Below are 27004 nucleotides of genomic sequence, written 5' to 3'. Positions count from 1 at the left end.
GAGGTCATCAGTCCCCTAGAACTTAGAACTACTTAAACCTAACTAACCTAAGGACATCGCACACATCCATGCCCGAGGCAGGATTCGAACCTGCGACCGTCGTGGTCGCGCGGTTCCAGACTGTAGCGCCTAGAACCGCTCGGCCACCCCGGCCGGCTGTCATTGAGTTTCTTTTGGCAGAAAACCAGAGCATCGCAGATATTCAAGCCGCTTGCAGAATGTCTACAGACACTTGGCAGCGAACTAAAGCACGGTGAGTCGTTGAGCGAGGCGTCTGTCATCATCGCAACCTGTGCGATCTCCCGAGTGCCGGCGGGCCACACACAGCTCTGGCTCCCGCCCTGTAGGACACTCTCATTCGAGGTGATCGACGGATCAAAATCAAACACCTCGTTGCAAAACTGGATGTCTCTGTTGCTACTTCTGATACATTCGTCCACCAGTTGGGGTACTCAATGGAGTGTCCCCACCGGGTTCGTCGACGCCCAACAGAGGACCATAAATACCAACAAAGGACCATCCGTGCGGAACTGCTTAAGCGTTACGACACAATTTTTTGTCGGACATCGTCACAGGCGACGAAACTTCATCATTTCGAACCGGAAACAAAATGGCATTCAAAGCCACGCCCTCGGCCAGTAAAGCCACGGCGACGGTGTTCTGGGACTCTGAAGGGTTATTCTGTTAGATGTCCTCCATCGTGGCGCACGATCCATTTGGAACTGTACTGTGCTACCCTCAGCAAACTGAAGAAACACCTTCAGCGTGTTCGTCGCCGCAAAGTTACAAACTAACTTCTTCATGACAATGCAAGGCCTCACACAAGTCTGCGCATCCGAGAGGAGCTCATAAGACTTCACTGGATGAGTCTTCTCATATTCCTACAGCCCGGATCTCAGTGTGGCCCAATGAACGAAACACGCCGGGAGGGGGGGGGGGGGGGGAGGGGGAACAGTACGCGGATGATGAGTAGGTTATCGATGCAGCAAGACTTTGCCTCCGAATCGACCAGTTCCATGCGGGCATACAGGCTCGCTCAGAAGGTGGCGTAAGGGTGTCGCATTGAACGGAGATTATGTTGAAAAATAAGGTTTTGTAGCCAAAGGAGTGAGGAATAATATGGTGTATTGCAATCCTGAATAAAAACAACCTTCTTTCTCAAAAAAAATGCATTAGATTATTCATTGAACGTCCGCCGTATTAACATGAATATGAATACTACCTTTTTTAATCAATATTAATATCATAATTTGATTGCATCCAGGGTAACAAATGAGTTATGAAATATAAGTAGAAAATATTAACAAAAAATAATTCCACAATAATATCAAGCTGAGACTGAACGTAAAAAGCCGGCCGGAGTAGCCGAGCGGTTCTGGGCGCTACAGTCTCGAACCGCGCGACCGCTGCGGTCGCAGGTTCGAATTCTGCCTCGGGTATGGATGTGTGTGATGTCCTTAGGTTAGTTAGGTTTAAGTAGTTCTAAGTTCTGGGGGACTGATGACCTCAGCAGTTAAGTCCCATTGTGCTCAGAGCCATTTTTGAACGTAAAAATCTGAAATACGAAAACTCAAAACGGCTGAGAATTCTTTTTTGGATATTAACAAGAATACCTAACAAAGAATGTCGCTTTAATGTTGGACAATTTCGAGAATCAGCAAATAAATTTTAAAAACAGCTTACTCAATTTTCGTGACCTTTTTTGGTTTGCCTACGTAACTTCACATCTAGTCACTTTAATGGTTTTATTGCATTACTAGGATGCTTTCTGACTGGCGTAACTAAGGTTGAACGAAAATGTTTTGAAAGCTATATTTTTTGTGGTTGGTTAGAAAAACCGTAAGCCGATGCCAGCATTTAACACCCTCAGCTGGCCAATAGAACTGACTTTTTAACATCCTAGTACTGAACCAAGGCAGACCTCGCCTCTTCAGTTACATTAATGTGCATTCAGGCCACCTGAACTACAGAATCCGTAGCTCCATGACTGCAATTGGCGCTGTGTTGCACGCATAGAGTTTGAGAAGGTCCCAGTTCCTGGAGAGGACACCTTTTCGACCTTAAAAATTCACATCTTTTTTTTCTGCTCTATCGCAGAAAACGATATAATATTTTTTCGACTGATGTATTTCGCTCAGCAGATTAAGTATAAATATACATACCTATAGTATAGCATGGCTATGTTCTTGAGAGAGCGTTACATTAGATCTGTTTGCAAATTTGAATGCATGTTCAAACAACCCATCAAGGTCTTCTTCATCTACAGACAGAGTTTTAAAACTACCGTAGAGTATCTTAGACTACTAGAAGTAAGTGTACATCACGGTAGTTTTCCTGGGAGCTTCGGTCAGTTAAGGTTGTACCAGCTTTGCCTGCACGTCAGGTACGTTGCATACGTATCGGACATTATCCCACAAAGATCGCTGTCCTTGCATTTGCGGTCAATATTACACTAGAAACCGGAAGCCATGAACCGTCTAGAAGCTTTGTGAGGGTATATAAAGGGCCGGGTAACCTACGGAATATTTTTGTTCTACATAGTTATTCTCCTGTCCGTTACTTAAAAATAAACAGTATTTATTGCGAAATTGAAATTGTCAATATTCAGTTCAGGTTTTATTCGAAATTTATTGATCTGTAACGTGAAACAGGAGAATATTGTAGTAAAAATGAAGAAAACAGTACAGATGTGCCACACAGCGCTAGAAAACGCAATTTCCTTATCAAAAAGGAAAATAAAAAATGCAAAACAAAAATATAACAAAAATCGCTTCAATACTTTGTCGAACTTATAAGACATGTTTCTGTTATTCATAAACAATTATCGCATTTATCAATAATAACAGGAAATTTTTGCCTTTGATCATGATTAAGAACATTCACTCGAACACAAAATAAAAACGATAATTACATAAACTGATTAGCAAAAACATTATGACCACTACCTCCTGGAGGCGTTTCGGGCACGTGACGTAATAAGAAATGAGTATAAGCTGAGCCGAGACAGATGGAGAATTACCCTAGCGAAGATATGTGCTGAAAATGGAGAAATCCACTGAGATAATCGAGTTTGCCAAAGGACAGATTGTTATTACGCAGAGCCTGGGAACGAGTATCTCGAAAACGGCGAAGCTGGTCGAATGTTCACGTGCTACTGTCGTGAGCGTCTACGGAAATGGGTAGAAGGGCAACTACACTAGGCGCTAAGCGGTTAGACGTCCATGGCTCTCCACAGGACATGGGGTTTGGAGGCTTATAGGGTTATTTGCTCTGTGAAGCAGAATAGATGGCACCTCTGGCGAAGGAGCATAATTCCGGTGGACGCACATGTGTTTCGGAGCTCACCTTCAGCGCACATTGGTTCAACAAGGGGCTCTGCAGCAAACCACCCTTGCGTGCTCACTTGTTGGTCCAGTGACATCGTCAGTTACGATTTTAGTGGGCTCGGGATCATCAAGATTGGACCATGTAACACTGGGAACGTGTCGACTCGTCGGATGAATCACGTTTTTGCTGCACCAGATCGATGGTCATCTCCACAAACATCGTCCTCCAGGCGAACGACTGTTCGAAACGTGCAGCGCGCCTCGGACGCAGGCTGGTGGGAGCAGTATGGGAGACAATCTCCTACTCGTGCACAGGACCTGTGGTAGTGATCCAAGATACGCTGACAGCTGCAAACCACCGGCATCCTTTCATACTCGGTGTCCTCTCCGACGGCGATGTCATCTATTGGCGGTATAATTGTCCGTGTCTCGGAGCCAGGAGCGTACTACAGTGGTTTCAGGTGCATATTAGTGAACTCACGTAGATGTCACGGCGGCCAAATCCGCCTGACGTGAATCCTATGAAACTCATCTCGGTCGCTATCATCGCGTACGCAAATCAGTGGCCCGTTATGTACGCAATTTACGAGACCTGTGTGTAGACACGATACCACATAGCTCGACAAATCCACCAACGAACTGTAGAATCGATAATAGTAGAGTCGGTGATATATTGCGTTAGAAAGATGACCCAACAAACTATTTAGCAGGTGGTCATAATGTTTTGGCTCCTCAGTGTATATTTTTTATGTTTGTGGAGATAAATTGTACTTGCATCAAAAGTAATTGCTTTTTTTACATAAAAGCGCAGAAGTTATGCAATCAACGAATTTTTCTTACTTACAAAAAGCGATTTATATTATGTAATGATGTAAAACACAATGGATTAACGCTGAATAGAATACGATACTAATAATATGCAAAACAAATAACCAAAAAAACAAAGACAAGTCGTCGACTCCCAGTTTCTCTCTTAAATGTTTATTCATGCTTCCTTCTCTAGTAAACGCTATCAATAGTATCGGTAATCCTACCACTTAGTAGTTTTGGTAGAGCACAACTGCATCTAAAGAAAACAGTCAGCTGTTGCTGTGATTCTGCTGTGCAGCAAAGGAAGAAGGCGTCCTTATAGGAATTGGGGGATGAATGATGGGCGTGTATTCTGTTGTCAAGTTTATATTGCTCTGGCAACTGGAGTCGGAATTCGCGCGCCAGGGATCTGCAATATGATAAAGGCCATATGAGGAAGTGAAAGAGAAAACACTGAGGACACTATTTCGGCACTGTTCTATCAAATATCGCATTCAATTTGATTACAGAACAGCGCCGCGAAATCGACGTCGCATCTGGGAATCGGCATAATTTGTCGTGAACAGCGTGAGAACAAAAAAAAAAAAATCTAAGATATATACAGGCTGCTAAAGTCACGGTATCTCCCATCTGTCTCAGCAGTGTTAAATTTGGTGTTCAGTAGTCACTGAAAATCATTGACATTGAAGTGTGTGTGAGTTGTGTAATGAATAAGAAGCCTGAGCCGAACTTCCGAGAGGGGTAACTGATCCATTTTGCCCCCACACCTCCTCTCTCCTCCTCCTCGTGGATGCCTATGTATTGTGGCCTCTATTAGAAATACAGTTTAGGATCAGTTGCCGTCTTTTTGCACCTCTCAAGAAATTGCAACCCTTTTCGTCTAGTCCAGGGTTTGCTTTTTCAGAATTTTTCAAATTTTATTTCATTACTAGCAGAGAAACCCTGCATTGCCCAGGTATTTATTTTAGCTGTGCGTCCGCGCCCGTAGGTTCTACCACTTAGCGCCTGGCCTTGTGCTTTCATGTTCATGGCGTTATATTTCCTGAAGTATGTGTCGTCCAACAATATAATTTTCTAGGTAATTTCAGATGCATATGTGCATGCTGTCTGCAAACTGTCGCGAATACAGTTAATACTAAGTAAGTAATAAATTATAACGCCTTGCCTCATCCACTACTTTTATTGCATGAACTGCAGAAAAGTAGTATGCAATGAATTTCTTTTCCTTTCATCATTTTGTAGGGGTTGACAGCGAGATAAAGTTTCGTAAAGATTTGAAATTATGTGTAAAGTTTGCTGCACGTCGCTAAGTGCTCGCGTTCTCTAATGCTAGTTGAAGAAAGTCTGGGAATTCACGCTTCTTTTTTCACCCCCACCCCTTTGATAGTAGGTGGTTTTTACCTTTGTTTTCTGACAGTAAGGTATATGTGTACCAAGTTTGACTGAATTCGGCAGAGTGATTTAGGTGGAGATGAGGAACACGCATACACACACACACACACACACACACACACACACACACACAAACGAGGTCTGTTCAAAAAATTCCGGAACTTCGTCCACAAAATTTTTCTACGCTTGCCTTTTACTCGTTGTGCATGGTCTCCTATGAAATAACTCTCCTCCACGATTGAGACACCGTTCCCAACGCCGTTTACACTTACAGAAGCAGTCTTGGTACTCCTCTTTGCTGGATCGCGCGAGTCGCCTTCTGTGAATTTTCTTTTATCTCGTCTATCGTTGCAAATCTTCGTCCTTTCCACGGGGTTTTCAACTTTGGAAATAAAAAAAGCCCGCAGGGGCTAGGTCTCGAGAATATGTAGGATGGGGGGGGGGGGGGGGGGGAGGGGGGGGCGGGACAGTGATTTCTTTTTTTGTGCAACAGTCATGCACCAACAGGGATGAATGTGCGGTTGCTTTACCGTGATGTAAGAGCCATGAATTGTCTCGCCGCAATTCAGGCCGTTTCCTTCTCACATTTTCTCGCAGGCGTCGCACGAATTCATGATGAACTAATACTTCAAAGTCAAAGAAAACTAACAGCATGGCTTTGACATTTGACCTGAGCTGACGAGATGTTTTCGTCTTGGAGAACCTTTCCCGACCCATTGTGAAAACTGAACCTTGGTCTCACTGACAATCCTGACATGAGCGTCGTCGGTAAACGTCGAAGGACGTCCTGAACGAAGATCATCTTTAACTTCCGTTCGGCATTTTTTAAACCGTGTGAATCATTCGTAACACCGAGTACGGCTTCAGCACTCATCACCGTAGGCTTCCTGTATCATTTGGTGTGTCTCTGTACAGATTTTTTTGAATTTCACGCAAAATTTAATGCAAACGCGTTGCTCTTTTAACTCTGCCATCTCGAAATTCGCGAACTGTGCGACACAACTTTCTACTCAACGCAGCACTGAACTAACAGACGTACAACAATGGAACTTACGGCAGTTACTCTAGACACAGGCGTGTGCAGGGATGCCAACCGCATGTCGCTCCAGCACATCATTGGCGCGAAATTACGAATGTTACGAAATTTTTTGATCATACCTCGTACACACATACACAAATTTTACAATATATATCAATTACAAAATCCTATTGAGTAGCATTTGAGTTCACGTGACCAGTCGTTAAATCAGTTTACACTAGCTTCGAGTGCGGAAGGTTGACGTACACCACATAATTTTCCTCAATAGCGGCAAACTGTCGCTATGCAGATACGAATGTGCAGTCTCGGTTTGTCTCAAACGGCCATCCAACAGTACAATATGGTTTCTCGTCACATATGAACATGTAAGGCCCTTGTCTCTCCTACTCGGAACTGGAAAGATGAGCAGGATGAATATATTCAAACCGTTTGGTGCTCTAGGCTGCTGGGTGATGCACACCTTCTACCTCCTCGCTCTCTGCCATCCTTCCTTCCCCTTTAGCCGCGAGCGACGACTTGCCATGCCTTCCGGCGGCACACAGACAATAGCGGCAGCAGTCGGCTTGCCACCTGGCGGCGCATTACGAATATTGCGGAGATCTCTCGCTTCTCCTCTCCTCCTCCTCCCCCTCCTCCTCCTCCTCTGCACATGACAGGCGCAAGAAATGAAACCTCGACGTCATACGTCGTGAGATGAAACTGCTGCGCGCACTACGCTGACAATGAAACAGCGACTCTGTTCACACAACACGACAGCTCACGTTTCTACGCACGGTGGCGCCCTAGCTGAAAGGTGACAGATCATAAATCTGGTAGTACTTCGAGTCATTGATCCACCAAACACTTGTAGCTCTACAACAATTAATGTACTTGCACTTAGCTAGATACACGCATATACGGTGTACATTACAATAAGCAATCTTGATGAAATGTATATTTATTTGTGGATACACTCATCTACATCCATATACATACTCCGCAAGCCACCGTACGGTGCAAGGCGGAGGGTACCTTGTACCACCACTAGTCATTTCCTTTCCTGCTTCACTCACAAATGGTTCCAGTGAAACCGACTGTCTACGAGGTATGTGAGAAAAATAATGAGACTGATTTTTTTTTATCTACCATAGTTTTTATTTCTTCAAACTACAATATTGTCCCTTTCCAAATAGTTCCCTTCGGCAGCTGTACACCGGTAGAATCGTTCCCAGTCTTGGTACCAGTGCTGAAAGGCTTTAACTGGTAGGGCCTTTAACATGTCCGTCACATTCTTTTGAATGTTCTCCAGTTTCCCTGAATGGCGTGCTTTCAAGACTTTTTCAGTTTCTGGAAGAGAAAACTTCACAAGGACCCAGATCAGGTGAAATGGGGGCTGTGGAACAATACGAATGGTTTTTGAGGTCAAAAACTCCGTGATGGAAGTGGCCATGTCTCATGGGGGTTGTCATGATGCAGCACCCACTGTCTGTAGTCTCACTCGATTTACTCTTTTCCCGAGGCGTCCAAGGGCATCTTTGTAGGCCATTTGGTTGAAATTTGTCCTGCAACAACAAATTGCTCATGAACGATAGCCCTGCTATCAAAAAAGCAAATCAGTATTGTTGTGATATTTGATTTGCTCATTCGAGCTTTTTTCGGTCGAGGAGTTGTCTCAGTGTGCCACTCCTCACTCTGCTGCTTTGTCTCACGATTGTACCCAAAAATCCATGGTTCATCACCTGATCGCACAACTGAACCATTCGTTGTCATTGGCAGTTCTCTCAATAAGATCAACACAAATGTTTCTTCCACTGCCCTTCTGCTTAGTTGTGAGGTTTTTCGGCACCAATTTGGCACGGACTCTTCGCAAGTGCAAAACTTCGGTCAAAATTTGATGTGTGGTGAAAGTGCTAAACAGGTCACCCATTATCCATATCGTTAAACGTCGGTTTGATCTCACAAGAGCACGCATACGACCAACGTTTCCGCCGGTTTCTGAAGCTGAAGATCTCCCTGAGCGAGGTTCACCTTCAATGTGTTCTTTACCTTCCAAAAATGATTTGTGCCAGCGGAAAATTTGTGCTTTTGATAATGAATGTTCCCCACAGGCCTTTATCAACTTTTTAAAAGTCAAACTCGCGGTTTCCACGAGTTTAATTCAAAAGCTGATGGCATAATGTTGCTCTAAATTTTGTTGTTTCACTTTCGTAACACACAACAAAAAAACAACTTCATTGAAGGTGCTCTCAAAAATCAATGATTTCACGGAACTGAAACTCGGACTCAGCATCTAGAAGGGATCAACCCACCGGTCTACACAAGTAGAACAACACACCACCGCCAGATTGCTCGCAGAGTCGCCAGCCTCATTACTTTTCTCACACACCTCGTATATGCCTCCACATAAAACTTCATTTGTCGTATCTTATCTTCGTGGCCCTTATGAGAAACGTATGTTGGTGTCAGTAGACTAGTCCAGCAGGCGGATTCAAATGCTGGTTCTCTAAATGTTCTCAACAGTGTTTCTCGCAAAGAACGCCACCTTCCCTCCAGGGATTCCAATTTGAGTTCCTGAAGTACCCTTGTAATACTTGCGTGTTGTTCAAACTTACCAGTAACAAATCTAACACGCTCCTCTGAATTGCTAAGATGTCTTCCTTTAATCTGATCTGGTGCGGATCCCAAGCCCTCAAGCAGTACTCAAGAATAGGTCAGGCTAGCGTCTTGTATGTGGTCTCCTTTAAGATGAACCATACAGAATTTTGAGAAAGTATGGTTCATCTTAAAGGAGACCACATGCAAGACGCTAGCCTGTCCACCAGTGTCAACTCACTCATCTGACCTGACCTACTTCAAATCTGCTTTTAGGGTTATGTATAGCCTTTTGTGTCCAATACAGCTGTCGAGATTGGCAGAGACATCCAGGTGAGAGTTCCTGCTGCCTATGACATTGTCCAAACAACTACAAGAAAATTTGCGGTATTGTCTTGATACCATAACAGCGACTCTGCGAGTGAACAACTATTGTGAATGTACACATCTTGCCGATAAAATTAAGCACCCAAAAGGGGAGCAGGAAATGAAATGACGTGTTATTTTTGTGATTACAATATCAGGACAAATTTAAAAAGAAGTTGGTCATATGAGTCCAGCTATCAGAATGATGTTGCATCCCTCTGACTTAGATTCAAGCATTGATTCAATTGGGGAGGATGTCATAAAGCTATTGTACCCTCTAAAGTGGCGACCTGACCCACAACCATTGTCCTTAACATCCTGGATATTGGCCCTTGGATGGATTTGACATTCGAGCCAGTCCTACACATGTTCTATCAAGGACAGATATGGAGATCTCATTCGCCAGACAGTTCACAGACACATGCACCACACAAGGACAAGCATTTTCTTGTTGAAGAATGGCACCATGATATTGTCGCACATCATGATGCCAGGAGTAATGCCACTGCGCCGCTCCAAAACACTGGAAGACTGGGACTTCTGCCCAGGTGGCCAACCTACTCATCAGCAATGGCCATCAGGGGTAGCACAGAAGCACAATTCATTGCTGAATATATTGCAGTGCCATTTATTAGTGATTATTGCTTCCCAATCAAGGCACCATTCCAAACACAGCAGTTTGTGTTTTGGTGTTAACAGTAGCCTATGCACAGGATGATATTCCCCTAGTGTGGCTGCTAATAGACTCCAATTAATATTGTAGGTTGACACAGAAAACTGCAAAGTCCATTATTTGTATATACAGGGGGATTCTTGTTACTGTTTACAAACCCATGAAGTGACATAGATGATGGCGAGACAAGTGATTTAACATAACACATGTGGGACCATAAATGTCAGGGAATACCCCAAAAGTGGATGACAAATGTTGAACATGTGATATCACCAGTTGAAGTAACTCACCGCATGTGCAGTGGTTGGGCTTGTCGCCCCTACCCTTGTCAGTTGGGGCAGTACTGTTCATTACTCCACTAGGCTACTCTCATTTCTTTCTTGCATTATCCAGTGTGATACAGTATTGCCAACAAATAACAACACAGTAGATATAATTATATATGTTAGGTCTTACCTGATAATTAATCTTGATTTCAGAACACGGCATGTCTGACCATTGTGTTGCCTTCCCTCAATACAGTTTTTGCCTTCAACATTTACTTATGTGCAGGACTCCTATTTCATACAACATTTGATGATACACAGTACCAAATTATGTGTGAGAAGGTACACACACTGTGGGAAACGTTCAGTATAAATCCGTATCACTGTAAGCACACCATAAAAGAGATATACGTCTGCAAGCTTGTTTAATGTAAGCTGATTCTTTACAGTCTTGTATTAACACTGTAGTGGGCACTATTGTATCACCCAGATAATGCAAGAAAGAAAACAGAGCAACCGAGCAAAGCAATGTCTAGAACTAGTCCCTACCCATGAGGGTAAGACTGACAAGCCCAACTGCTACACAAGTAGCAAGTTACTTCACATGGTGATGTCATTCACCTTTGGGTTACTTCCCGACATTTGCAGCCTCATGTGTCTTGTTTTAAATTATTTGTCTCTGCATTATCTATGTCACTTTGGGGGATTTTACATTTGAATAAAAATCATCAAAGAAAACTGTTTCGAAGACTGCTGTAAATTTACATTAATATTTAATCTCTGTACAGAGACTGTTTGACAGTTACATTGACAGATGTACACTTTCAACAACAGTGCAAGAAAACAGGACACAAGAATAAAGCATATTCCCTAAATGGTATTAATTATTTGAATAAATTTAGAGCAATCCTCAAAAAAGTTATAGAAATGAGTAATAAGCTAAACAACTCAGTATTAGCCCATAAACACAGGTTGCCATGGCCAAAAGAATACACAAACCGCACACTATTTGGCTGCAGGAACATAACAGTGCTGCTGTGCTGTGCCCAGTTTTGTTTAACAGAACACATATTTTTTCTCCCAATACATGTGCAATAAACAAGAACACAACCATCTTGTTTGCATCAAATGTCTAAATTGTGGACAACAGTATAGATATTTTTGCAGTTACAATTCTTCCTCTAAAGGAGCACTTCTGCAGCTGTATACACTGCATCACTTAATTTTGTCTCACTCTCTCCACAGCTTCAGAAAACATGTCTTCACTAGAGACTATCTGACCCCAACAATTGGTCATTCTGCTGCATCTAAGTTTTGAAGAGCCTCACTCCAGCACGCTTCAGTAAGACAGAAGGAGCCAACAAGCAGGAAGCGACCCAAGTGCCACTGATCTCAAACTCCTCATCTCGCAGAGGTACAGAAGGAAGGAAGGCACTATGACATTGATGTACACTTTGCTGCCTAATGTATGCAGCCCTCAATATTAGACTTGTACTTGTTCCATCTCTAATCTCTAGTTTACAAGTTGCCAATGTAGACTGTTATGACCTACCTTATATGGGTTGAGACTATTCCTTTCAAAAGCACAGAGTTACCCTAAAAGATGATGCCACAGACAACAGAGTAAAATTAAAAATGTTTGTTTAAAATCGATGACAATGGAGGTTATTCTTAGAGGATGACAGCACTATTCACTTCCAACAAGATCCTAAATGTGATAGGTTCAGTAAAGCTCTTCGTCCATCTTCATACTTGACTTCCTTTCTTATTCGATTCCCATGTGATCATAACACACTTTTTGGGTCAGAAACTGTATGCACTATGTTTTGTTCCAATTAACCCTTATGCGGTTGTGCAGCTTTTCGTAACATTAATAGTTGTGCGGGGTGTTGCTAACAGCCCAAATAAAAGTTGTTGTACAGCATATCACTTATATGAATATTTTTACTTCACAAATGGCTATTTAGAATGTTATCTCCAAGTACATTATCGTTTTATTTAATGTTACTTTAGCATTACATTGGGATATTTGAAACATAAGCAATAATTTCCATTTTCTTACGATATTTTGTTTAATTACTTATTTCTGTTATTCTTCAAACTGTATTACATGTATAAGACATTATACATATAATTAAACATTTGTTCAGTCAACTCGTACAAACATGTTATGGAATCAGTCATTATCACTGGCTGCAAGGGGTGCGTTATCGTAACACTTTTCACACACATTTCTCATGTGCTTTACACACAACTTTCAAACATTGAGCACAGTGCGATTTAACTTTTATCTCTTTACTCCGAGGAAAAACTGTGCAGTGCCTGGGCTTAAGTATTCTTTGTTAAGAAGTTGGCGCATTGTTGCTGTCTTCAATTCCCACCATTTTAGCAACTTTCTGTCCAATTTGTTTAGGCAGGGAGTGAGTGGCTGCTCTCTTGCACACTATGGGATTTACTAATGGCCTTCCGACACCACATAAAAAAATTCTTTGGGAAATCCTCTCATTGTTATTATTTGCGTATATGACGAAGGCGTTAATGCAAGCAATGTCAATCATTTGGAAAAAAATAGGGCAAGTTGCCAGCGTCTAGTTTTTCTTGAGGTTGAATAAGTAGTGCACATTTCATCTATTGTGTCCACACCTGTTTTGGTCTTATTGTACACTGTTATAATTTCTGGTTTCTTTTCCTCCACAGTATTAGTGTCAATGGCACCATCATGATGCAAAGATGAAAGGAGAATAATGTTTTTGCCATTCTTTAGCACATATGACAGCAGACCAACACCGACAACGATAGTTCAGGTATACATGCCGACGTCGCAAGCTGAAGATGAACAGATAGAGAAAGTGTATGAGGATATTGAAAGGGTAATGCAGTATGTAAAGGGGGACGAAAATCTAATAGTCATGGGTGACTGGAATGCAGTTGTAGGGGAAGGAGTAGAAGAAAAGGTTACAGGAGAATATGGGCTTGGGACAAGGAATGAAAGAGGAGAAAGACTAATGGAGTTCTGTAACAAGTTTCAGCTAGTAATAGCGAATACCCTGTTCAAGAATCACAAGAGGAGGAGGTATATTTGGAAAAGGCCGGGAGATACGGGAAGATTTCAATTAGATTACATCATGGTCAGACAGAGATTCCGAAATCAGATTCTGGATTGTAAGGCGTACCCAGGAGCAGATATAGACTCAGATCACAATATAGTAGTGATGAAGAGTAGGCTGAAGTTCAAGACATTAGTCAGGAAGAATCAATATGCAAAGAAGTGGGATACGGAAGTACTAAGGAATGATGAGATACGTTTGAAGTTCTCTAACGCTATAGATACAGCAATAAGGAATAGTGCAGTAGGCAGTACAGTTGAAGAGGAATGGACATCTCTAAAAAGGGCCATCACAGAAGTTGGGAAGGAAAACATAGGTACAAAGAAGGTAGCTGCGAAGAAATCATGGGTAACAGAAGAAATACTTCAGTTGATTGATGAAAGGAGGAAGTACAAACACGTTCCGGGAAAATCAGGAATACAGAAATACAAGTCGCTGAGGAATGGAATAAATAGGAAGTGCAGGGAAGCTAAGACGAAATGGCTGCAGGAAAAATGTGAAGACATCGAAAAAGATATGATTGTCGGAAGGACAGACTCAGCATACAGGAAAGTCAAAACAACCTTTGGTGACATTAAAAGCATTGGTGGTAACATTAAGAGTGCAACGGGAATTCCACTGTTAAATGCAGAGGAGAGAGCAGATAGGTGGAAAGAATACATTGAAAGCCTCTATGAGGGTGAAGATGTGTCTGATGTGATAGAAGAAGAAACAGGAGTCAATTTAGAAGAGATAGGGGATCCAGTATTAGAATCGGAATTTAAAAGAGTTTTGGAGGACTTACGGTCAAATAAGGCAGAAGGGATAGATAACATTCCATCAGAATTTCTAAAATCATTGGGGGAAGTGGCAACAAAATGACTATTCACGTTGGTGTGTAGAATATATGAGTCTGGCGACATACCATCTGACTTTTGGAAAAGCATCATCCACACAATTCCGAGGACGGCAAGAGCTGACAAGTGCGAGAATTATCGCACAATCAGCTTATCAGCTCATGCATCGAAGCTGCTTACAAGAATAATATACAGAAGAATGGAGAAGAAAATTGAGAATGCGCTAGGTTATGATCAGTTTGGCTTTAGGAAAAGTAAAGGGACGAGAGAGGCAATTCTGACGTTACGGCTAATAATGGAAGCAAGGCTAAAGAAAAATGAAGACACTTTCATAGGATTTGTCGACCTGGAAAAAGCGTTCGACAATATAAAATGGTGCAAGCTGTTCGTGATTCTGAAAAAAGTAGGAGTAAGCTATAGGGAGAGATGGGTCATATACAATATGTACAACAACCAAGAGGAAATAATAAGAGTGGATGACCAAGAATGAAGTGCTCGTATTAAGAAGGGTGTAAGACAAGGCTGTAGCCTTTCGCCCCTACTCTTCAATCTGTACATCGAGGAAGCAATGATGGAAATAAAAGAAAGGTTCAGGAGTGGAATTAAAATACAAGGTGAAAGGATATCAATGATATGATTCGCTGATGACATTGCTATCCTGAGTGAAAGTGAAGCAGAATTAAATGATCTGCTGAACGGAATGAACAGTGTAATGAGTACACAGTATGGTTTGAGAGTAAATCGGAGAAAGACGAAGGTAATGAGAAGTAGTAGAAATGAGAACAGCGAGAAACTTAACATCAGGATTGATGGTCACGAAGTCAATGAAGTTAAGGAATTCTGCTACCTAGGCAGTAAAATAATCAATGACGGACAGAGCAAGGAGGACATCAAAGGCAGACTCGCTATGGCAAAAAAGGCATTTCTGTCCAAGAGAAGTCTACTAATATCAAATACCGGCCTTAATTTGAGGAAGAAATTTCTGAGGATGTACGTCTGGAGTACAGCATTGTATGGTAGTGAAACATGGACTGTGGGAAAACTGGAACAAAAGAGAATCGAAGCATTTGAGATGTGGTGCTATAGACGAATGTTGAAAATTAGGTGGACTGATAAGGTAAGTAATGAGGAGGTTCTACGCAGAATTGGAGAGGAAAGAAATATGTGAAAAACACTGATAAGGAGAAGGGACAGGATGATAGGACATCTGCTAAGACATGAGGGAATGACTTCCATGGTACTAGAGGGAGCTGTAGAGGGCAAAAACTGTAGAGGAAGACAGAGATTGGAATACGTCAAGCAAATAATTGAGGACGTAGGTTGCAAGTGCTACTCTGAGAGGAAGAGGTTAGCACAGGAAAGGAATTCGTGGTGGGCCGCATCAAACCAGTCAGTAGACTGATGACCAAAAAAAAAAAAGAAAGCACATATGAAACTATGGTGATATCCTTTCTGAATCCCAAAGGGCTGCTTCTAAGTTCATGACCTCTCTTACAAACAAAGTCTGGAAGGAGCTCTCACTTATTCTCTCTAAGAGTTCCTTCTATTGTAAGTTTCTTTTTCAGGACCTCTTCAGCCAGTGGTATGGAACAAAACCAGTTGTTTAGTGTCACACTGCGTCCTGTACTTTCAATAGGCCATACAAGACTGTTTACTATCTCCTTAGACGAGTTTGACATTGCAAAGGGACTCTCTGGCTGTTTCCCAAGATAGATTTCCATCCCCAAAGTATACCATGTTCTTGCGCCACATAAGGTGAAAATTTTTAAACTATATTTCGCAGGCTTGCTTGGTATATACTGTTGGAAACTGCATTTGCCTCTAAATGCAACCAGTTGTTCATCCACTGTCTATATTCAGACACAGTATAATTACTGAAACAGTTTGACATGAATAATTCAAACGCTTCTCTAAACGCAGCTAGGCAATCAAGTTCTCTATGCTGTGGTCTGTCTGAATATCATCGAATCTCAAACAACGCAACAAGAAACGAAAGTGCCATAAACTCATTGTTGCATGAAATACTGCAATTCCAAAACCATTTGTGTCCCATAATTCTTCCAGATCTTGGTGTCCTGCCCTGTAATGCCCAGCCAATATCAACAGACTCAGAAGAGATGTGATTTCTTCCTCATTTGTTGGTTTGGCATCATGGTCTCTTGTGAAATTTGATGCAATATGTTGTATGTAAATATTTGTGCACAATGCAATCATTCTAGTTATTATGTCATTTACACAAGTAAATATCGGAAAAAAGTCCACAGCAGTTTTCGCAGATTTTGCAATAGCTTTCACAACTGTCCTTACATTGTGACTAGGACAACTTTCCATCCATTTTGTAACCTTACCCTTTCCAATAAAAAAATCATGCTTGCTTTCATTATCCGCTCTACTTACTTGCAGTTCCACTTCCAGGTTGTCTTCATCCTCCATTTCCGTCTCACTGTGATGAGAGAGAACTTTGTCTGTTTCCTCCTCTTCCTCTTCTCCTCCTTCAAAAGTTTCATGTAAGACTTCTTCCAGAAGCTTCTGCACTCTTTCTTGTTCTATTTTGTAATGGTTGATAGCTGTTATAACTGCACAGAGTGACAAAATAGAAGCATCTGCTACGGAACACAACTGTGTGCTTTCTCACAGCAATGCAACATAAAGAAACGCACGGGGTGCCGACAACACCCCAAGGCATATTGTTGCATGTTTTCTCGGAACTTGCGCTTCCATTGTAGATTCTATTGTTACTCAAAGCTTTCATATTCCATTCTAGAAAGGTACTAAAGGACATGACATTATACTCCTATCCATTATGTAATAATCCATCGATAAGGATGATCGGGGTGTTCTGAACACCCCGAGCGACCGTTTAAGGGGTAAACAAAGGTCTACTCTCTGTAAACCATACACTGATCTTATCCATAACCCAGTTTACAAATCATTTATGTTAAAATCTCTTTTATAATTATGATTACGACATTTTGTAGCATTACAGAAATGGGCATGACCACTGTACTAGGAAATGTTGGTATAAAATACAAAGCTGAATGTGATCCAATTAAAACAATGTGCCCATCTGAGAAGGTGAGTGACACCAGATGAGCCAAGGAACAGAGCAAATAGCTGTGAAATGTCAAGAGATGGTGAGGAACTGAGTTACTAGTGGATTCTCCCTCACAAAACAATAGGTAGACAACGGTTAGTACTAGCTTCCTTGTGGTTGCACAAAGTGTGCATTCCATAGTTGTCTGCCAAAAACATGATCTCAGCAACCATTAATGTTAAATTCAGTCCGCACAGATCAAAGGACAAGTCTCACAGATGAGTATAACAACATAAGCCACTTAACTGTACAATTAAAAGTGTAAAAGTTACAGCATATCATTTCCTTCCCCTTCAACCCTTCTGCTAAAAGAAGGAGCTCCTGGCTCTGAAAGCATGCATATTTAAAACCTTTTTTATATATGTGTTCTCGTGCTGCCACTTGCCACTTGCCAGTTTCATTAAAATAAGAGTGTTGTTGTAGATTATGTTTTATTTATCTTATTTAGTGTGTTGTAAACATGCTTCACTCCATAGAAATGGCCTTACCCATGGTTTCAAGTTTTGACTCAAAAACAGAAGATGTAAATAGTTTATATTTTCTTTGGGAGTAGAGTTAAATTTTAATATGGCAGACAATTCCAAAATTTTTCTTACTGAAAATTTATGCCCCTGATAAAAATGTTACTTGGCCTTGTTGTTTTATGTCTGGGGGACGGGGAGAGCACATATAAAAGCTCGGCAAATTACTGCCTGCTGTTGTGAGCTCAAGTACTGTCATTTATGCCTAACTGTAAGTTCATACAGAAGTTGAGCAACATTTATATGAAACACAGGAATGTGGTACATAAAATTCACTGTCAATGATTTATATCACCAGATATTAACATTAATGAATGGGCTTTCACAAAATATAAGCTTGTCTCCACTGGTATATCCTAGTACTGACTGTGGCCCATCATTCACAAGTTGAGCTAGGCTCCAACTTATTGCAAATAACAAAAGTTTGAAAATGTATAATCAATACATAAGTAAGTTAAAGTTAGCAAACGCGCAAGACTTCACCCAGTCTGTGTGTCAACTAATTATCCCTCAGTCTGTAAGTTTTAAATTATGCGTCCAGCACAAGTAGGTTATGTTCTACAATTCTATTTAAATAGGGTCTTTGGTGATGACAGTCATCTGATTATCACAGGCGTTTAAAATGAAATAGCAATTTTACCTCACTGAATTACACAATTTAGTGATGCCAGGGGATGTGAATAGGGACAAGGCAAGTCATTTATGCTTATTCATAAATAATAGCCTTGTTGAATCACTGGTGTGCTTCAGGTTTTTCATCATATTATTCTGGCTCACACAGCAAAACTGTACAACCTATTGATCTGATACTTTAATACACAATAGCTGTTGTTTCAATTTAGGATATTATATGGTTCAGTAGCTTCATGCATTTGGCAGCTGTGGATTTTAAGAACATATTGGCTATTGTCTATCTGATTTTTTGGCAGCTGTGGATTTTAAGAACATATTGGCTATTGTCTATCTGATTTGATGCACTGTAATTGGATGGATAAAAAATCTACTAAGTGGCAGCATGAGAAGTCTTGCACTGTTTTTTTCCTTTCTTACTTCTCATTTGAGGACCTATCTATTTTTTCCTTCTTTCCATATTCATATATTTCTATTGCAGAAGTCCTTCCTAGTTTCCCTGGTTTCTGAAACCTACATCTTATCTTTAGATAAGAAGGCCAAAGAATCGGAATACATGAACACATGCCCACAAACACACAAAATTACATGTAAACGCAAACATTAAAATTACAGATTAGAAACCTGTCTTGCTGTGAGAACCGCCAGGTGTTGTAGGGGAAAAAAAGATATGTGTACACAGGGAAACACGTACGCATATGTATATGTATATAAAAACTATGACAGTTCTACATCATATATATAAAACAGTGATGATTTCACATCGAGCGAGTATACATAAGAAGGAGGCATGAGTAATGAAAGAGAACATAAGCCAGAGAGGAATTAATTGTAATAATCATTAAAGAAGGTCAGTTTAATAAATATTCTGACAAATTGTAGGATAGTAGGACTTGAATTTTAGGTAACAGTACTATCCAGTGAGAGTATGGAAGTTGGTGAGTAGAGGACACTAGGGAGTTGATGATGTACTAGAGAATATGCAAAATGTAGAGTAGATTTGTAGCTTAACCAGACAGTTATAGTATACACATGAACATGTACTGGTGTAATGAACCATGAGGCCTACTCAGAAAGGATAAGGGGGGCATACCCGGCATTTACTACGTATATAGGGCAGGCATACCTACATGGAGATAGGGCGACCTGTGGCCTAAAAAATAGGAATTTCTTATAAATGGGCATACCTACCAAAGTGGGAAGAGGAAGTGCACTCATATGGTCAACCCACAGGCAAGGTATAGGTACTGATCCTAGCAGAAGGGAACAGTATTGTGACATAAGTCACACATTTTATAGGAATGATTCTGGAAAGTATGAATTCCGTGCACTGCAAGTATTATTACGTTTTATGTAAGTTTGTGAGTGCCAAAAGGAATACTTTCATGTTGCCCAGAGTTCCTGCAAACTACAACAGATAATGAATGAGTACATACTCTGTTGTAAATGTAACTTAATTGTTTCTAATGTAAAATGACACAGGTGACTTACAAGAAGTCAACTGTTTATGTGAGAAGTGTGAACTTTGTTCTTTGTGGAAGTTCAGATATATGATAATTGTTGAAAAGTATTCTTCGAGTACCTCATTATTTTGCAAAGAGAAAGAGAGTCTTAAAGGTTTCCATGACTAGCATCATTCTTCAGAAAAGAAGTTTGTAGAGATTCCAGAAGCCGGCTATCCAGAGAAGAAGATTGGCTGTATACATCGAGTAAGTCAACTCATATAAGAGAAGTGGAAGTTTGCACATACACTTCACATACTCTTAGTCGTCAAAAATGTTAGACTGCATTCTTGAACATTTTCTAGTTTTCCCAAACTCTTACTTCCAAGTTCTTTGCTGGTTTGTGATGTAGCTGATATGAGCAGAAACATTGGTGTAAGACATCTGGAACTTATCTTCTGTTAATGCTTTAAGCATCTCTTGAGCAAGGTTGAAGAGCTCTTCATCATATAAAGAAACTCCCACAGCAGCTACTCTGAAGTCCACAAATGTGATAGCAAATGTAAACAATAATTCAAACTTGAGCCATGCTCCCAATACTCTGGGTATCACAAGCAAATATTGACAGAAAGTGCCACAAATTAATTCATAAGATAAGAAGGTTTAGTCTAATACCTTTTGCACATTTCATTAGTCTCAAATGAAAAGAAATTACTGTATAAACTTATATGGTGAAAAAAATATAGGACTGTGTTCTACATGTTTTTGCAACAGACATGAAAAAGTTTCTTCTTATATTAGTTTTCACCTCAAACATGTTTCATCAAACCTGTCTCATCTTCAGTGAGTTCTTAATTTATTTTTGCTGCTAAAACAGATTGAAAAAAGTTCCACAATTTATTACACAAATATATATGCTTTTTAGGGTATCAGAAATCAAAGAATAATTATTCAGTAGTGAAGTATGTAATTATGATGAGTGTAGATCACTAGTAAAAGAAGGAAGTACTCGGCAATGAACAGGCATATTTGATTCATAAAAAGTCACTTCTTCAGTTTCATAAATTTCATCACAGTTAGGAATGTGGAATAATACCTTGTTCACTTTTGTACATTCACAGATAACAATGTATACTAATTTCCACATTCTCATCTTTTGAAGAACAGTAACTCAAAATCTGAACAGCTGCTCATATTGTTAATGTATGCCTAAGTCTCTTGCAAATACCTTGTATTAATTTGTGATCTAACTTTTTTCAAGTGTGTATGCTCATCACAAAGTTTTCAAATTCTTTATCAGCTGCAGCAGAATATTTCTAACAGTATTCATTATGTATAAACATCATTCCACAGAAATTTTGTGAGCACAGTACTCACCGAATCTCATGTGCACTAACAGGACCACCTGTCTCATCTCTGAACTCCACAAGAAAGTCTTCATCCAGAGTGAGTCCCCCTTTCTCTGTATTTACATTCAGCTTCAGCATGTATGAACCATGTCTACAAAAGAAATGGGAAATGTAAAAGAGGTTAATACTGTTCCTACTCCATCAGTAACACTATGTACATTTCTCTTCACAGTACATTCATGTAAACCATCTGAAATATAGTAATAAACATGTGAGATGATTTAGGAATAATAAAAAAGCTGAATTTATACATACTTGACCATCTCAGGGTAGAACTGTTGATCCCAAGCACTGTGCAGTGAGGAAGTAACGTACAAGCGTTTTCCATCCAGACTAAGTTGCAGCATTTGTGGTGAACCATACAGCCTTTTTCCTCTTACACACAGTGGATCAGGCTGTTCCTAATTTCAATAAAGTACATTTAAATAAATTTCTGTTTATGTATGTTGCATATACAAGTACTATGGATTTACTGAATTGTTTTACAGTATATCAGTTGTGGGACAATAAAAGTTAACCAATATTCATTTATAAATAAGACACATTACTCAACAAAAGGCACTGCAATCATTTGCATATGTGGCTAAATGGTGTAAGGCGTATAAACTGTTACACACAGAACACCAGCTCGCTAAACGACTGAACTCAAAAAAATTAAAATAATGCTCCTTAATATTCAGTACTTTATTAATAAAATAGAACAAATCAATTAATTTCCAAGACAGAGTGCACCTCACTTATGTATTATGAATGAAAAGATTCATATGCTTAAGATGAAGTGTGTAGACTGTAGAATGGTCCACAAGGGTAGTGGTGTAGGTGTGGGAACAACAACACTGTCGATTTCAGAGACCAAAGAGCTGCAGCTCCGGTGTGGGATATCTATGGGGCTGGAGATCAAAGACAGTCCAGTTTTGACCTTCGTATTGTGTAGATGTCTTGTATGTGTTCTCTTATAATAAATGTTTATCCATTCTTAACCTTTTTGACTGAATTATTGGTACATCCTCCTGTACCCATAGTGGAGACCTGCCACACCGATGACCCACAACTAACATGACAACTGCACTGGTCAGCAATTCTCTCACTTTGTTTTACTACACACTAACAATGCAGCAATCTTCTGCGACACTGTACACGTCAACTGCTCTGTGAGGACACTGTATGGATCCTGCCTCAATATGTATGCTGTCAGTGCAGTGATTGGTTTAATAGGCAAACAGTGATTAAACCAGAACCATGTTCATATGTGCAAATGATACAGCCCCAAGCTATTGCAACTGCCACTCCATAACAATGGTTGCCATAATCCAACATATTATTATTAGAATTTCCACAGGATCCAGCTTCAAACATGATACAGCCTGGACTTAGTGCTCAATCTTCAAACATTCTGACTGACTCCAACCTGAGCATGTAATCTGCATCAACCACACTGTGACTTTCAGCTGAAAACATAACAACGTATGGGATGATTCGCATCTACCCGACATCATTAAATATTCTACACCCATGCCACGAGTGCAATTGTTTTGCTTTATGTGTTTCACAGTCCTTCATTGCCAGATACTACGCCTACCCTTCAAAGACTTTCTCATCAACCTAAACTGGTTCCATTCTGCACCAAGCAACCAGCCCTGTGATTTGAGTTGGCGGAATGTGTGTTAGCATCAATGGGGGTACTGGACAATGTGCCTAAATTTGTCACATTCATCTGACATCCCGCTGCACATGCTCATCCTCATGCCATGAGTGGTACACCACAGCAAATTGGCCTTACTAAAACGACTAGCATGTATCCTGGAACAGTAGTTATGACAGGTCATATATGATGAAAAGTGGCAAGACAAAACTCCATGACAGTTGTAGTGCTGACTGCAAACTATGCTAGACACAAACCTCATGCTGGACAATATGCTTTCGATTTTCTGGACTATGAAGTTTCCTCAGCAAATGCAATTCACCCTTATTCTGCAGGAAGCTGAGCTGATATAAAACTTCCCTAGTGGACAGATTACCTATGGTACTAAAATACTGGTACTGTGTTAACATTAGACATTAAGGCACAACAGCACATCAGAATGCTGTAACCCATGACACACTATTAGCCACCCCAAATGGGTGGAGCCGAGAACAGTTGACAATGATATCACCACCATGATCTTGGGAATCATGGCCGGCTGCACACAACATCACTGCTGCAGCTCACAACACTGTGACACCCAATCCTGTTGTCACTACTACACAGCTGTGCTGGTGCCACACACAGTTCTGCGACACTCCACTCAACTGTCAACTCCCCTGCTCGCAACCCAATGCCAAGAACAGACCAAAGCAGGTACATTGGGCTGCACATGGACAATAAGCTGCCTTTGTGCACTTTGAGTTAGACATGACTCCTCAACGATGGATAAACTATCACATGGCTAACTTTATATACTACATCACAATTCAGGCATATAGTTCCTCATGGACAATGGTTCCATCTGTAACACAGTTCCCATGACATGTTCACAAAGTCTATTGACTCATCAGTGCTTCTACTCTGAGCTATCACTGACTCCATGATCTCAGCACATGGATCAGTTGATCACAAGTTCCAGTACAGTGAAAATCTTCACTGCCCATAGACTTTCCTCGCTATTGACATAAAGGAACCAGCTTTAGGCATGGAGTTTATTTAATATTTCCACCTCAAGTCTGACTGCGAACAAACAGCTCTCATACACCGTGTGACCCAACACCTCATCATCGGGCATTTCTTTCCCAGTATCACATTTGCCAGTGCACTCTCTCTCAGAATCTACTGGTTCAGCTAACAATACTAACAACGAATGCTCAGCTATCAGCCAAGAATGCGCAGCAGTCATTGACATGATTGCAGTGACACGGCAACAACAACTTGACAGTCACCAACAAGCAGAGATTCTCCTTCTCTTCTGTGCAAGATCTCTTGTGAGATCTTGCACATATTCTTGAGCAACATAAGGTGCTTGTGGCCGCCCACCCACATGACGGCCCCATCCCACTGGATCACCACCAAGCAGATGTGCCACTGATGCAACACAACTCATCAATACAAAAACAGGTAAGTCTGGCACTTTTGGCCTTGTCTCCCAGTTCTCTGATCCTGTATTTAACCCTCTCCATGACATGCATGGACCATTCACAATGGCACAATGCATCACATCCTGACTACCTCCAGCCTGCCAGCACACCACAAGGCATGCCAATTACCTCCTGCTCTCCTGAAAGAAGCCAAGGTGTTGAGTAATGATCTCCTTCAGTTAGGGATCATTCATCCCTCTGACAGCTCCTTGGGTGTCACCCATTAAACTCATCCTGAAAAAGAATGGTTTTCTCCACCTATGTGGTGATAATGGAGTGCTCAGATTTTGAAATACATATGATAGTTACCCCATCCCCAAAAGGCAGAATTTCACACACTTGCTTGCAGGTGTGACAATTTTCAGTGTGATAGACTGGAAAAGGGCATATCTGCAAATACAAATGCATCCAGAAGACATTCATAAAACAGTGATCATTGTCCTGTTTTGCCTGTTCGCTTCCCTGTTCATGCACTATGATCTAAAATATGCTCCCAAACTTGGCAGTGATTCACTGATGGTATCCTCTTTACATTAGACTGTTATTACATATATCAAGGTGACATCTCAATTTTCTCCCACACCAGTCAAGACCATGAGCATAATTTTGAACTAGTTCTCACTGCCCTCCAGGAGGGTGAGGTCACCATAAATGAAGAAGAACCACATTTGAAAACATCAGGTATACTATAAATGCCAATGGCATGAAACCCTCACTAGAACAGACTGAATTCATCTGACAGCTACAGCCTCCACAAACACGGTCTCAATTTACAGTGATTCCTTGGAATTCTCAACTTTTCCCATCACCGCCTGTCACGGACAGCCAAAATTCAAGCCTCACACATCAATGTTCTCATGAGACCAAACAAGCATGATAAGAAGAAACTCTTACAGATACCAGAAAAATAAACCGCTTTCAAACAAGCAAACGTCAGCCTCACAAAACCAGTGACACTCACTCACCCCCTTTCAGATGCACACCTCATGGTCTTGACAGATGCAAGCAAGATAGCTGTTACCACAGTCCTTCAGCAAGAATAGACACCAAGGCACAACCCCTACATTTTTTCCCAAAAAAAAAAAAAAAAAAAAAACAAGAAAACTTAAAATTGCACAGTCCACATTCAACCGGAAACTCTATGCTCCTCTGTACAAAGTCGTATGATACTTCTACAGAGAAGACATCAAAGGAAGACAAGTAGTGACATACATGGACCATAAACCAGTAGCAGTTTCAATACACAACCCATCCAAGGACATCAACTACCAGTGCCTCCATCACTTGGACATGATCTCTCGCTGTATTACCAAACTTAGATATTTTTAACAATAATATGTCTAGCTTATACTATGCTAAGCACCAATGTTCACTTATTGTGTAACAACTTACAAAACAGATTGAGATTTCTCACAGCAGCCTCCGTACACCATGCACTATTCGACCAAATTCACAACCTGGCTCACACGGGTGTCTGACCAATAATAAGGCTGATGACCAAACAATTCATGTGGCCTAATATCAAATGGGACTGCTGTACCTGGGCACAGGCCTATCTGCCTTGCCAACACAGCAAGATCAGGCAGCAACCACAATGGATAATCGGTTGCTATGGGATACTGTATGTTCGATTCAGCACATTTAGATCTGATCAATCCACTTCTCAAACCAGTTGGCATTAAATACATATTATCAGTCATCGTTCACATCTCTTTCTGGGTCAAGGCAGTACCCATCAAAGATAACACGGCTGAGTCCACTGCCCATGCATTCATGGATGTGTGAGTATCCCACTTCGGCTCTCCCGAGACAATCATTACTAACCAAGGACACCTATTTGAGTCAACTTTCTTTGAAGCCCTTTGTCACCTCTACACCACAAATAAAATCAAACAATGGTGTACCATCCTTAAAGTAACACTTAAGACCAATCTCATGTGCCACACAGCCAGGTGTCAGAGGCATTACCGTGTGCCTTCCTTGGCACCCATATAGTCTTTAAGGTAGATCTACAGGCATTTCTGGCACAATTACTGTATGAGGAAGCCCTCAGCCTTCCAGCAGGCTTTGTATTACCCGCAACTGCAGCTGTGCCAACCAAACTCCCAGCTCTGGTATAACACTTGAAACAGCACATCCCTAAATGTCAAATTCCAGCTCTGATGGCACATACTATACCAAAAACATTTTTGTACAAAGCACTGTTGGAGTGTGAATTTGTGATGCTCCATGATGACATTATTCATCCATCATTGCAGTCTCCTTACAACACCAAGGTGGAGAACACAAACACATCACTCAAAAATGTTGACACAACTTCACAACCACTCTCTGCACTGGTAGTCATCACCATCAGTGTACACCAATCCCAGCCAAAGGGTGTCAGTGCAAAAACACTCAGTAATTATCTCATC

The 27004-nt window shown here is 41.0% G+C and overlaps 1 protein-coding gene across 1 annotated transcript in view; it reads right to left on the bottom strand.

Moving 5' to 3' along the window:
- Window positions 1–27004, bottom strand: part of LOC124605962 (methanethiol oxidase-like) — a 129842-nt gene that overhangs the window by 40239 nt on the left and 62599 nt on the right. The window contains exons 8-9 of the mRNA XM_047137925.1: window positions 21738–21883; window positions 21451–21573 (exon numbers count right to left, since the gene is read on the bottom strand). Coding sequence (XP_046993881.1) covers window positions 21451–21573; window positions 21738–21883 — 269 coding nt within the window. The remainder of the gene's footprint in view (window positions 1–21450; window positions 21574–21737; window positions 21884–27004) is intronic.

Source organism: Schistocerca americana, chromosome 3 (assembly GCF_021461395.2).
Source record: "Schistocerca americana isolate TAMUIC-IGC-003095 chromosome 3, iqSchAmer2.1, whole genome shotgun sequence".
Lineage (NCBI taxonomy): Eukaryota > Metazoa > Arthropoda > Insecta > Orthoptera > Acrididae > Schistocerca > Schistocerca americana.
This window is presented reverse-complemented; position numbering and strand designations above follow the sequence as displayed.